Here is a 15,398-nt window from a genome sequence, read left to right as displayed (position 1 = left end):
AACCTACTTCATTATTTTTTTTTTTCCTGTAATGTCTTCTCTTGTAGACTGCTTGCTTCTTGCTGAGAGAAAGCATTTGCAGTCAGATATTGAAGAAAAGAATTTCAGCACCTGTACTTTAGAAGTGGATGTGATGGATAACTCCTCTAATAATTCCTTTAGTGACAGACTGAAGCGACAAGACCTGAGAGACTTGGGGGAAAATGCAAGAGAGGATCATCCTGCTACATCATTAGAATGCTTAGAAATATCAAACACACAGAATGAAGAAACAACAGAGTCTTTAAATAGTGAAGTAATTTCAAAGATAAAGCGTAAAGTTCTAACTTCAGCATGCCTAATGGCAAGAAAGCGTTCCAGATTGCTCCATAAAGGTAGCTGCTTAGAGAAAGGCAAGCAAAACAAGAATGAGAGTGCTGGTGTGAATGATGGAGCTACTGTACCTCAGAGCCTTCAAGAACATCTCAGATGGTCTTCTCCTAGGGATACTGAACACTTGAGTAATATGCACCATGACATTACATCGGTGACCAATGGTGGCATCAATGATGCTTTGAGTCACGTCAACTTTGGCAAAAATGGAGTCAGTAGTGATTGTTACAATGAAGTATCAACTGATGGAAGACATGCTACAGGCCAGTCAGTAGTGGACTGTAGTGAAGTACTTGGATTAAACTGCTCAGAAAATTGTAGTACTGGATTAAAACAAGGGGACAAAACAGATGCAGCTGTCTTTTCAGAAGCTGTAGCTGAAAATCAAGGGCCAAAATCAGTTGAAAACAATGAAAGCCCTCAAGCAGCTGCTTGCAATAATGTAGCTGTTGGTAATGCTAAAGAATTGTTAGATTGTATAGATCGTACTTCTTTAAATGAAGTAATTTCTGGAGATAAACAAGTAGCATCTATGTATCCCAGCACAAAGTCAAAGGAGAACCTAAAGCATAAAGGGAAATCATCAGGAAATCTTAATGCATGCAGTTTGAATCTAGGCTTTGGTGGCTTTCAGACTGCTTCAAATAAGAAGATTAAATTATCTGAAGGTAGTATAGCAAAGGGCAGAATGCTGTTTAAGGATATTGAAAGTGAATGCTTTGAAACCTCTTCCAATAAAAATGTCCAAAACTTCTCAAATCCAGTTAAAAAGGAGAGTAAGCTTTCCTCAGATTCAGAAACCAAGCTGGGCAGTAATTTACCTGATTCTTTAACTTCACAGACAAGTTTTCTTGAGCCCAGGCACACACAGATTATACCACATAAAGTTGTCTTGCGTAAAAGTTTTCCTGGAAGTCAGCAGCCCTTGCAAGAAACAAATCAGATTTTGACAGCAAGCCAAGAAGCTGAAATTGCTGAACTTTCTAGTATCCTGGAAGAAACAGGTAGTCAGTTTGAATTTACCCAGTTTAGAAAACAAAGTAACGTGGTACATGGTCATGTCTTTCGGCAGTTTGGAACTGTAGAAAACCAAGGAACTACCAATGTGGAAACTACTGCTGAAACGAGGAAAGATGCTGCTTTTTACAGCACTTTTAAATCTGGTATTAAAAGAGACAGGTATTGTACTAAGCAGGAAGATGTAAATGAAGACTCTAAAGTGGGGGAATACAAAAAAGAAAACGCTGTGTTTGTCAAGAAAAATGACAAAAAGGTTGCTGTTACAAACTTAGACAGAAATGAAAGTAGAATATCTGATGGAGGTTTTTCAGCAGCTGAACAGGACAGCTTTTCCAATTTTGTGGGCTTTACTTCTGCTGGAGGTAAAAAAATAACTGTTTCTAAGGAAGCTTTGACCAGATCTGCAGAGCTGTTCAGAGACTTGGATGATGGTAACTATTTGTTTACATCTGCTGAACCTAGTACTAGATGTTGCAGTCCAAATGGACGTATGTCTTCTAACAGTAATTTTGCCAGACGCCCGACAAAAGAAAACAAAGGAGAAACAGTTCATGTTTCAGATTTCAAAAACAGAGCTCACATTTGCCACATAGATTCCATTTCCCACTGTGCACAGAAAAAAATTGAGGAAAATATTAGCACACTCTTCAAGGAAGATAGGGAAAATCAAACCAAAATATCAACAAATCATAATGAAAATGTTATTTCCAGTAGTACTGACACCGTCACCAATGGTCTGTCATCCATGAAAAAATATAACCAGAATTCTCAAACTTCCAAACAGGTTTTGAATCAAGGAGATGGCCAAGTTGAAGGTAGTTTCCGAGAAGACTCATTAGATGTAACGTGTCTAGAAGATGCTGCTAGAACTGCCAAAGGATGTAGTTTAAGTATATCGGATGAAATGGAAAGCCTGTCTCCTAACCAGAAAGAAAAAGACAGAAAGGAAAATGAGCACTGGTCACAAAAATTTCACACACCAGCTGATGCTAATGTATCCATTTCTGATGCAGCTTTGGCTCATTCTCTACTCTTGTTCAATTTAACATGTGGAGAAAGAGATGTAAATGTTTTGCAGAACTCTGATAAACAAAAGACAACTTGTGAAAATATGGGAGCAGAAGACTCCACACACGATAAGAACCTGTTCATGGATGAAAGCAGAATAAAAATTGATTCTTGCCATCATCATCAAGTACCTTTTCAGCAGAAGGTGTGTGGTGAAAATGAAGTGAAAGAGAGTTACCTGACTGGTTTTCATACTGCTAGTGGCAAGAAAATAACAGTTGCTGATGAATTTTTGGCCAAAGCTAAACAGTTTTTTGCAGAAAATGATGTAGGATGGGAACATAATGACAATTTTGAGAACCTTATAAAGAACAGGAAATGTGGTAAAAATAGTGTCAAAGACTGTGATTTATGTATTGGAAGCATTTCTCAGTGTGATCCAGAAGAACTTAATAAAAACCTTGCTCCTGAAGAACCTGGAGATCAATTTAAGCGGGCAGTAGAGGATAGTCTACGTGGTGTGATTCTTGATACTGTTAAAGCAGATGGATTTGTTAATCTACGTGAAGATTGTGAAAGAAGTTTAGTAACTTCATATGCACATCAAAAAGATGATGTCAGACCTGGAAAGTCAGAATTGGAATTCCTTCCTGGACAGGAGAATAATGCTTTAAGTAGAACTTATTTGTCTGAAGATGGAAAGCTGTTTGCAGAGAGAGAGGCAGAATACTTGCCAAAAAAGAAGGGTGATTCAGAGAACATGTATGATTTACCTGTGCACTCTAATGCACCTCTGCATGTAATGAAAGTATCAAGTGACCTTGAAGATAGTTCTGTGCCTGGAGATATAAGAAGTACTCTATTTGTTGAGGATAGTAACAATAAATCCAATCAATCTCTTCTAACTCTGAAAAGTAACTCTTCTTATTTGAACTGTGACAAGAAGGAACTTGACTTGCAACATGTAAATGAACCTTGTGCTGATACAAACTGCTTTGCAGACACCATAGTTAATGCCTACCAAAACCAGTCACTAGTCAGTCTTCCTGAAGATGAAACTAATTCAACCAGGTTAAAAGAAGCAACACACACTGTTAATCAAAAGAGTGATCTGAAACAAACTGTGTTTAGCACAGCAAAAGGTGAAACAGTTCCTACTTCAGAAAGTGCACTAGCAAGAGTCAGACAAATGTTTAAAGAGGACTATAGTGAAACTGAAAAACATGAAATTGAGACTAACTCAAGAACTAATCAAGCAGAAATTACTGGAAATTCTTTTTCTGTCATTCATGCTGAGCATTGTAATTCTGCTAAGCCTTTAAATGCTGTAAGAAGTGAAGAGAGTCATTCAGCAACATCTCACTTTATAAAAGTAAATGTAAGTGCTAGTGAAAATTGTCACCAAGATAGAAACACATTTGCAGATGCAAACTCTGCCTTGAATTCTCAGAGACAACACTTCCATCAGAATATGAAGCTTCTAGGGCACATGGCTGTTGCAGATAAGCAGACAACACGGCTGGATTCTTCTACAAGCAATCTTGGATTTTTTAGTACAGCAAGTGGTAAGCCTGTACAACTATCAGAAGAGTCACTCAAGAGAGCTAGACAGCTTTTCTCTGAAATAGAGGGTAATCAGTCCTTGAATGCACAAGAAACAGTTTTAGTTGAGGAAAATGTTGAAAAGTCTGGAATGCACATTGAAGTAGTTCCTGGGAAAATGCAGATGGTGCTACCAAAAGGGGAAAAAAATTCCAGCACTGAATTGATTTCCGCTCCTGCATTTGGGTTCAGCACTGCAAGTGGAAAGCAGGTAACAGTCTCTGAAAATGCCTACAAAAAAGCAAAGGCAATATTAAAAGAATCTGACTTTTTGAGCAGTGGGCTTTGCATTACAGATGACCTTGGTTCAAGCAAAGAGAGTGGTCAGCATGTAAAATCTTCAACTGATTCAGTGATCTCAGAATCCCAAATTAAAAATAACTGCAATCAAGACTCTGACTTAAAAAGCATCTACCCTGAGGAAGTGAAGCCTTTTCCAAGCACTCACCATGTCAAAATGCCTGAGTACATACTACATAGTAAAAGAAACAAGCAATTATCATTTGAAAATAACTTTCAGCAAGAGGAAACTAGGCCTTTCAGAAAAGGGCAGCTGAATCTGGGGATGAAAACAGAATCTGAAGCCATTTTATGCAGTGCTACTGCTAAAGCAGAAATGAATATTGATGTTCTTCAAACTCCAAAAAATTACCTGGAAGTGGAAGCTGTAGAAAGTGCAAGAGCTTTTATGGAAGACAGTCTTTCAAATTCTGAAATACAAGTTAATACTGCACAGTCCTTCAGTGGCAGACTGGATAAAAACATACTAAGTAAGACCTTTGGGAAGAGGCGCACTGAAGAAGAAAACTTACTTGGTAGGTCTTTGTCTTATATATATCTTGTATATGTTCAAGTCCAACTTCTGCACAGTGGGTTATTTGAGGGTTTTTTTTAGGTCACACAGAAGCTGAAGTTCTTTCCCTAGGTGTTAATGATAGAAATTCTTCTTGCTGCCAGCAATAGTTCGTCCATTCTTTCCAGTCTTAAATGCACAGTACTAAACTAAATTTGTGCTTAGTAATTTTGAAGGTGTGCAGGTTTTGCTGTTTTATCATTAATTTTTTGAAGAAAGGTGATGCTCTGTTTTTCTCTGAGCAGACTTCCTTCTGGTTTTCTTTTCTGCACAAATCTAGTGGTTTGGTTTTTTTCCTTGAAACATGAGTAGTAGTAGTTCCATTTTCACCTTTTTGTGCATTGTTGATGAGGACAAGGTTTCACTTGTATTGAGACTGCTAATCTGATATGAAAAGTATTCAGTGGTCTAAAAGTACAGTTTCTTGCCATCTCAGCTGACCTGTCTCAGGGCTGAAGTGTTGGCACTTAATGCTTGCAGTCATCCAGACACCTGTCCAGAAACTTGGTGTAGCTGAAAAATATTTATGGAAGGGTAGATGGCAGCAGAGTCACTGACTAGCTGCACAAGTTCAGGTACAAAGGTCAGGCAGGCTAGTGAGGAAAGTTTGAGGAGGTGTGGGGAAGGCAGATAGGACTCCCTCAGTCCAACTTGAAACAGCTATGTCATAGCCAAACCATATCCTTAGCTACAACTTCAGTAAAAAGCGTGTTACATGCTCTCTTAGAATTCTGTAGGGACTCTGATTACTGGAAGAACAAAACAGATGTAAGTGAGCTGTGCTGCTGAAGTCCATTGTGGTGCACTTTCTGAGGCAGACTTAAGTTATTAAGTTATGTTCAATAACGTAAGGCTCACGAATTTTGATTTGCACAGAACCTACTGACCAGAAAACATCTTGTAACAGACTTCATTATATGGAGTTTTGGTAACACAATATACAGTCATTCTGTGCAGAAGAAGCTTCAGCAAATTGTGGTGAAGTAGCCCTGTGTTGGAAAAGGCTGTTCAATACAGATGTGTGTTTCGAACGCTTGCTACTTTTGCTTCCTTTGACTTCTGGAATGTTTTGTTTAGAAATTGTAATGAAGTTATACAGCATTGGTAAGAAACTGAACATAAAAGGAACATCACTTTTAAAAATCTCTGGTTTTATCCTAGGAGAACCTCCAATTAAAAGACAGCTACTGCTTGAATTTAACAGAACAGAGAATCAACCCAGATCTTTGAAAGCTTCAAAAAGCACCCCTGATGGTAATTTTAGTTATCTTGTGTTTCAAGCACAAATGTGATGTTGATTGTTATCTTTAGAATTCTCTAATTTCCAATAAACTAGCATGTAATTGTTTAGCTGTTTCTTTCATCAATGTAGTCATGGAAATTCAGGGAAGCTGCCATGGTAATGTCTCTGCTGACTTGAAATCACAGCATTAATGGTATGTCTTACTATGTAGAATCAAGTACTCTGGTTTAATTTCCAGCTCAATAGGAATTTATTCAGGTTCTCACAGTCCTAAATCTCATAAATTCTAGTGTCAGCAGGAAGAATATATTATATTGAGCTTTAATTTCTCCATTAAATATTGTATCTGCAGGAAAATGAGAAGGTGGTGGTAATTTCATCATATAATAATTTGTGAAGAATATCCTTCTGATAGGTGTCCACAATACAGATGCTTTCAATACTTCCAGCCAGTAATAGGGAGGCTTATGAAAGTGTAATCAAGGTTTGAATGTTTGAGTTGATGCTTTATGTGAAGCTAATTACTGATTAGGATAATGTGATTTGGACTATAGTATTTGATTATGGGATAAGCTATTTTTTTGAGGAACTTGTTCTTTCTAAGTAGTGCATGCTGTCACTTAGAATTCAGTAGCAGGATATATCAGATATATTGGCTTGACCAGTATATTGATTCCTGAATGCTATCCAAAATCTGCTCTAAGCATAAGCCCCCATGGTTTAGAGTTTTAAATGGAATTTGTAAGTTGCTGCCAGAGAATAATTTTAAACCCTTCATATGTAAATATTATCCTACCCTGCAAGTGGGGTCTGAATGGTGTTATTCTTTGGTGGCACAACTGAAAGCCATTCTGATCTCCAGTACAGTTTTACTTGTAGAACATGTGGCATCTTGTATATGTGACCTCTTGTATGCACCTTCCTCTTTGCAGCCTAAGAGCACAGCACCAATGAGTGTAAATTCCAGGCAGGCATGATTTGGTTATGTTGGTAATTTCAAGATAAGCATGTCCTTCAGTGATGGAAGGAGCAGTTTGTGCAGTGTGCGCTCTTCTGTTGTAATTTTTTTTTTAAGTTGCTAAAGGCGTTCTGAATTGAATGTGATCCTACCCAAAATTAACTATATGACATCTTGCAGACTCACAAAACAGGAACTTTTGAGAGCTGAGCATTGTGCTCGTGTCCTTTAGAGCCTTCTGCAACTAGTATGAAGATGTTTTATACAAAGATTTCTTTTTTTTTTAAATAAACCCCAAAATGAACAAACAAACCGCACCAAGAAACAGCCACAAAACCCCACCAAAATCACAGGAAAAACCCACAAAACAAATGAACAAAAAACAAACAGCACAAAAAAACACCCCACAACAACAAAAAAACAGGGGGCTGAAGCACCATTTGTTCTGTCTGGAGAAGTTTTCAGGGAGACCTAATAATGGCCTTTGGGGCCTGAAAGGGGCAATGGTTTTAAATTAGAGAAGAGTAGATTTAGATTGGATGTTAGGAACAAGCTCTTTACCATGGGGGTGGTGGAACACTGGAACAGGTTGCCAAGAGAGGTAGCTGAGGCCCCATATGTGAAGATATTCAAGGTGAGGCTTGACAGGGCTCTGAGCAACCTGATCTAGTGGAGGATGTCCCTGCTTGACTGCAGGTGGGTTGGACTAGATGACCTCTGGAGGTCACTTCCAACCCAAACCATTCTGTGAAAAGACTCACCTGAAAATCTGCTCTGGAAACTTCTGTATATTTATAAAACTTATATTAAAACAAAAATGTGGTGTAACTGTCTATCTATGTAATAATATGTGCTAATGCAAACCTTTTTCCCTAATTATCTTGCAGGCATTTTCAAAGACCGAAGAAAATTTATCTACCATGTTCCTTTAAAGCCCATAACTTGTCGGCCTTTCGGGTGAGAAGGTTTAGAGTTCTTCTAATGCAATTTTTTTAAACCTCAAGTCCTTGTAATATTAAAAAAAATACATGGCAATGATGAAATTATTCTTTTTTAATGTTAGGATTGATATTTGGTCTTTTTATTGGTGCAGTTTTAAAAGTTTGTATCACTATGTTAAGAACCTACAAATGGTGACAAAGATTTTCGTCAAGAAGCTGAAACTTGGGTGTTTAAGTGTTTTCATCTCTGTAGGGCTACTACAGAAAGACCAGAAGTGAAGAATCCTACTCTTACTCTGCCAGATCAAGACTTGAAAGGATTCAAATCTAAACCTGCCATTTTTCAGCACTGTGCACTAAAGCAGTCTTCAAATGGTACTTCGGAGGTTTCTACTCCGTGTAAAGCCTCAGCAAAAGAGAGTGAAGAAACAAGAAGTTTGTACAGATCTGGCAAAACTACTAAAACTTTTATTCCACCTTTCAAAACCAAGCTGACATTTTCGACAGGTGAACAAGGCACCAGCAAAAGATGTGACTCACCCATCATCAAAAACAAGACAGAAGAGACAGAATTCAGTCAGATCACAACCGAACAAAACACTGCTGAACCTCGGGATTGCCAGTCTGGCATCCAGCACGCAGCAGACACTGACCTAGAAAATGGCAATTTAGGTATTTTCAGATTTTGATCACTTAACTATTGTGAATTGAACTTTTAAGGGTTTTGCATATCCTGTCAGATTTTTATTTTTATTTTTTAATGGAAACTTCTTTTTAAGATTTTGTGTTGGTTTGTTGTTTTGTGGTGTGGTTTTTTTCCTCAGGAAAATCAGGACATAGGTACAGGTATTTTATATTGCACTCCTAATAAGAGGATCTGCAACTCGTCTCCAAAGTTCATTAAGAATGCAAAAAATTTTCACACAGAGCTTCAGAAACAAATGGCTGATGTTTCATTTGATGCTTGTTTTTAAATACCTCTTAAGTAAAATATTCTAGGAACAGCCTTGCTGTACTTCATTTACAGAAGCTTGTTTTCTTTCTGTTTTCTCATGAAGAAGTGGAGTTACCCACATTAATGGTCAATTGTATCATTTTCAAAGAGAGTGACTTTATTGACCATGTGAGCTTCTGCCTTCTAAGCTGTCTTGAATGTTCCAGTGTGTGTAATTTCTGTAACTATTACAATGAAATAATCTGGATTTTTTTTTCAGAAGGACTAATTGTGTGTGTTTGAACAGGTGCATGAATGTTTTCAGAATTAGGTCCTGTATTTACAGGTCAAAAATCTCAGGGTTATGGACTTTGTAGTCCTTACCAATTAATTTATCTTCATTGGACTTTTCTATGAAGATAAAGAGTTCATTCTGAGAAAAAAACATGTAAATTTAAGCATAGTTCAGAGGCTTACATATTCATTTCATATAATTAATTTCATATAAATACTATTCAGATGCTTTCAGTAGATACTGCTTTTGAAATGCGTTAAATGTAGAATATTTAGACTGCTGCAGTTTCTAAAACTGCAGAGTGGCTTAGAAAATGCACTTCTCTGAACCTGCTTTTATAGTGTGACTGTATATCTTCAATCAAAACCTTTTCACAGAATGTATCAATTGGCTTTGTTTGTTGCTTTTTCTTCTTTGCAGCTATGGTCAAGATGATGACAAACCTCCGCTGTGCCAGAGATTTGCAGGAAATGAGAATCAAAAAGAAATACAGGCAAAATATTAGCTCGCAGCCAGGCAGTCTTTATGTTGTTAAAACATCTGCAAGAAATAGAATCTCTCTGAAAGCTGCAGTAGAAGAGAAATCTCCTAGTTTTTATTCTGCACAAGAGGTACTTTACTGTGTGTCTTTCTGGGGATCTGTTCTTTAAGACAAGCAAACAAAAGTGCAATAGCTTTTGAATAGATAAGCCTTCCCTTCTGAGGGAGGTATTTACAGTAGCTGTTATGCTGTTTGCTACAGTGTTTAAGTACCTTTGCATATCCATAAATTTTTAGGCTATTACAAATAATAAGCATCATAAATGTCCCTGTAATGTTCTAATAACACAAGAAGCAATCAAGTTAAAACCCCACCAATTGTAACTGCTGCTGACTTTTAACCCATGTGAATGGCTGTTATTAAGATAACAGGTAAAACTTCAGCCTCTTGCTTTTGCTACAGTGAAGGTACAAAATCTATGGTACTCTTGGAAAAAACTACTGATGCTGCTCTGCTAAAATAATTGCTGAGAGTGCCTCCTTATTCATTGGATTATGTACAAAATTATGAGGTCAGACAAAAGCTGTCTCAACTTGAAGGAAATACCTTACTTAAGTTTATAACACTAGATATGAAAATTACTATCTGAATTCCTACTGTATTGTCATTATTTTGTCTTTTTCATCTGATTTTTTGTTTTGTTTTGGTTTTTACAGCTTTACACATACGGAGTTTCAAAACATTGCATAGAAGTTAACAGCACAAATGCAGAATCTTTCCAGTTTCTCATCAAAGACTTTGTCAGTAAGGAGTATTTGTTAGCTGGAAATGGAATGCAGCTTGCTGATGGAGGATGGCTAATACCTACAGATGAGGGAAAAGCTGGAAAAAAGGAGTTTTACAGGTACTGCTACTTGTGACCTTCAGACAAGTATGCTCTTTATTCTCTTATCCCCTAGAATAAATCCAGCACAGTGATCTGATTTTGACTATTTTTACTGTGCATTTCTAGTACACTGATGAGTGTAAATAAAAACATTGCAGGGTTGTAAATTTACTCTGTAGACTAAGGCAGTTGTTGATCTTCACCAACCATTACAGAAAACTGAAAGTCAATTTGGAAAATTTCTGGGGATTCTGCAACAGTGTAAATGGTGTAGAAAAATATTTCTATTTCCTGTTAATTCAGCATGTTACCATCCTGTTTAATTAGCATTAACAGGGAGGGGTTGTGGGGGTTGTTTCTTTTTGTGATTTTGGTTTTTTAGTTCAAGTGGCAAAAGGATTTATTTCTGTTAGTCTCTAGAGGGAATGCAGGTTGATTAAGGAGGTGCTTAAGCTTTCTTTGGCAGCAGAGGATTGAAAATGTGGGGTTTTTTCATTATAAATTTTAATGCTGATGTATTACTTGAAGGAACCCAAAACTTCAGTAGTAAAACTCACTGATTCATTCAAGATTTTTTTTTGAGGGCAAGTAAGAACCAAAAAAAAACCCAAAAGAAAAGTGCAGAAACAATCCTTGCTCTTGCAGTCTTCCTGGACCTTCTCTCCTTCATTTTGCAGGTCATTTAAGTTGGAAAAAAGTGTTTGTGTGGAATGCATCTCTCTGAAACCATAGTTTTATTAAAACTATGGGGTTTTGGTTTACTATAAGCAAGTTTGTACATTACAACTTCATCAAAAGCATGTGGAACAGAACAAGGAGCAGCCAGACAATTTTCCACCCATCTTATCTATGAATCCACCTTACCAATTTCATGATAAAGAGACTGTCAGAAATTGTCAAAGTCCTTTCTAACATACACTATGTCCACTGCCCTCCCCTTGCTTACAGCATTAGTTACTTCATCAGAGAAATGAAATGGCTTGGGAAGGCATAATTTGCTGTTGGTGAATCCACGTTGGCCAATTCCCAACCACCCTCTTGTCTTTCATTTGTTCAATGTTTAACGGTTTTAAATGGCTTCTAAGAATTTTTGCATGTTGATCTGGAAGATCTTGAGTTTTTCTGTTTGACAGTAAGCCAAGTTTGTCTCAGAAGGGCCCTTGGAATTGGTTGTGGGGTGATTGGGTTTTTTTCTAACTACAGTAAGGCAAAGCTAATCCTCGCACAGAGCCATTTTGCACCCAGTGGCATTGCATGCCACAGCTGTTTCATGGGCAGCTGAGGGACGTGGAGGCAGAGTATGCAGAACTTGACCTAACTCATTCTTTGTGTTGTTTTGCTCTTGGTGATACCATCCCCAGTTCTGTGTTTGCCTCCAAAAGTTACATGAGTACTGAATATTTTGGGGATAAACCTTGCTAAATACAATGTTCCTACAAAGCATTCAGAGCAGATGCATAAAAGACTGTTTGAGATGCTCACCCAGGGCCTCTTGCCTATATGGTAGTGTTCTGGAGTTGCATGCACTTTGGAAAGCATGCTGATTATTCTTACATGAAACTGCTATTTATAGTCTGAACAGCAATGCAGCTACAAAAATTAATTAGAAGCCTGAGGTTTGAGGGTTTTTTTCAAGAAGCAATAGACCTCTGGGTACAATGCATCCACTGCCAAATCAGTGTATTTTCAATCTGCTGCTTAGGCACGTTCCTGTGAATGGGAAATGCTTGCACAAAACACCTTATACCTAGATGTGCTAAATATTGTTCTTTTTAGGTAGGCCAACTTCTTGTTTCAGAGGTAGCTTGTTTAATAAGCATTTTGTTCCTGATTCTGTGGTCAGGCCATCAGGTATATGGCTTTTTCCTCATTCATTTTTCAGAAACACGAGAAGAGTTATCAACATACTGCTAAATATCTTGGAATGGGTTCTCTGGGTGGCAGTGGTGATCTGACACTGAATACCAGATAGTCTCCCAAGCAATTTGTAGAGGTTGTCTTCAGTTCTTGTATCTGTTCAGGATCTGTCATAAGTTGAAGCATATGGCTGAGATGAAATACTCAGCTGCATCAATTTTTTTATCCCTGAATCTTGGTCAACTAGAATATATATGCCTTTAGTCTTCTTTGTTTATGCTCTTAATCTTGTACTGAGTTCTGTCATTAACTCCCGAGTTGCATTGTCACAAAAGATTACATCTCTTAAAGTCTGAGACTGCTTTGCTCTCATCTGATGAAGCTGTAATTAATTTGATGGTCATGCCCGATCCTTATCTTCCTTTATATATCACTTCTTTCCTTTTAAATGGTTTCTTTTCCTCACCCAACTGCAATACAGTTCCTTAAAAACCTGAGGTTTTCTCACAAGTCAGAAATTTACTTTTTAATAGGACTTAACTTCTGTTCTAGTAAGTCTAATGGCTTAGCTATTTGAATCTCTGGTCTGATTCTTTCTCTTCCTCTTTTAATGAAATAGCATTCCTAGTGACTATGAGACTTGGAGAAAATATATATTTCCAACCCAAGTCCTGCAGGTCATGGTAGTGCAGCTTGGACTCAACACAGAGTGAATGCCATTTGAGTAGTCAGTGGAGAGAAGAAAGCTCTTTGGCAACAATTAAAAATTCTTTGCAATGTGTTGTCCACATACATACTAAAAAACAAACAAAAACCCCCAACAACCCAGAACACCAAAACCACAACTCCAGAAACTGTGAAGCAGAGGGGGATGGATTGCAAACAGGAAATTCCAGGGTTGAAAGAAAGGAGAGCACACCTCTGTCCCTCTGTATTGTGTTCACAACTGCATGAAGCAGGCAGAGCATAGCCTCTGGAGCTACAATAACCAGATCAGGGTACAGAATGTAATCTTCCTGTTTTCACTCTAATAAACATTCCTTTGTTCATGTTGCCAATGTACATACACTGAATACAGTGCTAGGGAGAAATAAGCAAGTGAAAACTTACAGTGGATTTCAGGTTAATTTGTTAACAATTTATCTGCAGAGCCCTTTGTGACACTCCTGGTGTGGATCCCAAGCTAATAACAGAGGCCTGGGTTTACAATCACTATAGGTGGATTGTATGGAAACTGGCAGCCATGGAAGTGTCTTTTCCACATGAATTTGCTAACAGATGTTTGACACCAGAAACGGTGCTGTTGCAGTTGAAATATAGGTATGTATATACAGCAATGTATTTGGAGTGGTAGTTTGTGGTACTATGTGCTTTCTAGTTCATGGTCTTACAAAATCAGCCCCTCTACCTTGCATTTACTGTTAATCAAAATGCTTAGATGGTTAGATTTACACATACTAGTATTAAAAATGGAATGTGTGTTATGTGCAAAAAAATTAGATAACATTTGCTTTGCTACAGTGGTGCTTAGTCGTGGGTATTGATGAAGCAGTAGTTTGCTACAGGGTTTAAGGAAAACCCACGTGATGGATTTTGTTTGCTTTAAGAAAGCATTATGAATTCTCTTTTTTACAGGTATGATTTGGAAGTTGATAAAAGTAAACGATCAGCAATCAAAAAAATAACAGAAAGAGATGATGCAGCAGGTAAAACGCTCGTGCTCTGCATCTCCAAAATCATATCGCTGAACGCCGCAGTGTCTCCTGGCAGCAGCAATACACATGTGGAAAGTAAAAAAGCACCGGCAGTAATTGAAGTTACTGATGGCTGGTATGGGATTAGAGCTCTTCTAGATCCACCTCTCAAAGCTTTTTTACATAGAAGGCGGCTGACTGTTGGTCAGAAGATCATAGTGCATGGAGCAGAACTTGTTGGCCCTCAAAATGGATGTGCGCCGCTGGAAGCCCCAGATTCCCTCATGTTAAAGGTAAAACAAAACATTAGTTCAGCTTGCCTGGATGTGACCACGAGATGTGATAGATGGTGTTTAGTTGAGCTATGTTTTTGTAAACAGACAAAGTTTCGTCAGGGCTTTATAAACAAAGTTTTGGCCAAGTTTAACAACTAGATTTATGCCACAAGGCAGCTGACACTATTCAATAGGGTTGGAAGAGAAGTTTAGAGAATAGAATTCTGTCAAGTTTGGGTGCATGTCTTGACAGTTCCAGCTCCTTAATTTGGTTAAGCACCAAGTTATAAAAAAGTATTTATCCATTGCAGACAATACAGAAATTGGAAGAAGAATGGAGGGAACGATTCAAGTCTTAAGAGAGTGGGGTAGAGGAGGAGGTCTTGACTAGTCTGAGAATGATTAAAGTGCTGGCTGAGGTTTCAGCATACAAATCATGCTCCCCTGGTATAAAACAGCTTGTGTCTTAGATGCTCATTTCCAGAGAATTTCAGCTTACCAAACTTTGAGTTCCTGTTTAAAATACATTCTTCAATGTGAAAAGAAACCTTGAAATTAAAATGTAGCATGTTCAGAATACAGAACTAACCAGGTTGGAAAAGACCTTTGAGATCATCAAGTCCAGCCTCTCACCCAAAAATGAGACAGATAGTGAGGTCAGTGTGAAAATAGTCTCTCCTCTACATACAACCAGTTGGGTATCTTTTTGACCTATCAGTGATAGTTTCTCATTAAACTTTTCATTCAGATTTCAGCGAACAGCACTCGATGTGCACGGTGGGATGCAAAGCTAGGATTTCATCGGGATCCCAGACCTTTTCCTTTGCCTTTGTCATCACTCTACAGAGAGGGCGGTGCAGTGGGGTGTATTGATGTAGTGATTCAAAGGACTTATCCTATTCAGGTATGATATAAGTATTTTATTAATCTAAGGTTCTGAGAGCTCTAAATTATATTAGTTTACTGCTATGTCATTCCT

At 37.8% G+C, this 15,398-nt stretch overlaps 1 protein-coding gene across 1 annotated transcript in view; it reads left to right on the top strand.

The window, feature by feature from the left end:
- The window catches only part of BRCA2 (BRCA2 DNA repair associated), a 37,092-nt gene that overhangs the window by 12,105 nt on the left and 9,589 nt on the right, over positions 1–15,398 (top strand). The window contains 9 exon segments of the mRNA XM_009907067.2: positions 48–4,817; positions 6,017–6,109; positions 7,944–8,013; positions 8,251–8,669; positions 9,647–9,837; positions 10,424–10,611; positions 13,600–13,770; positions 14,086–14,437; positions 15,168–15,323. Coding sequence (XP_009905369.2) covers positions 48–4,817; positions 6,017–6,109; positions 7,944–8,013; positions 8,251–8,669; positions 9,647–9,837; positions 10,424–10,611; positions 13,600–13,770; positions 14,086–14,437; positions 15,168–15,323 — 6,410 coding nt within the window.

Source organism: Dryobates pubescens, chromosome 10, assembly GCF_014839835.1.
Source record: "Dryobates pubescens isolate bDryPub1 chromosome 10, bDryPub1.pri, whole genome shotgun sequence".
Lineage (NCBI taxonomy): Eukaryota > Metazoa > Chordata > Aves > Piciformes > Picidae > Dryobates > Dryobates pubescens.
Note: the sequence above shows the minus strand (reverse complement) of the source record. Positions and strands in the feature narration are given on the sequence as shown.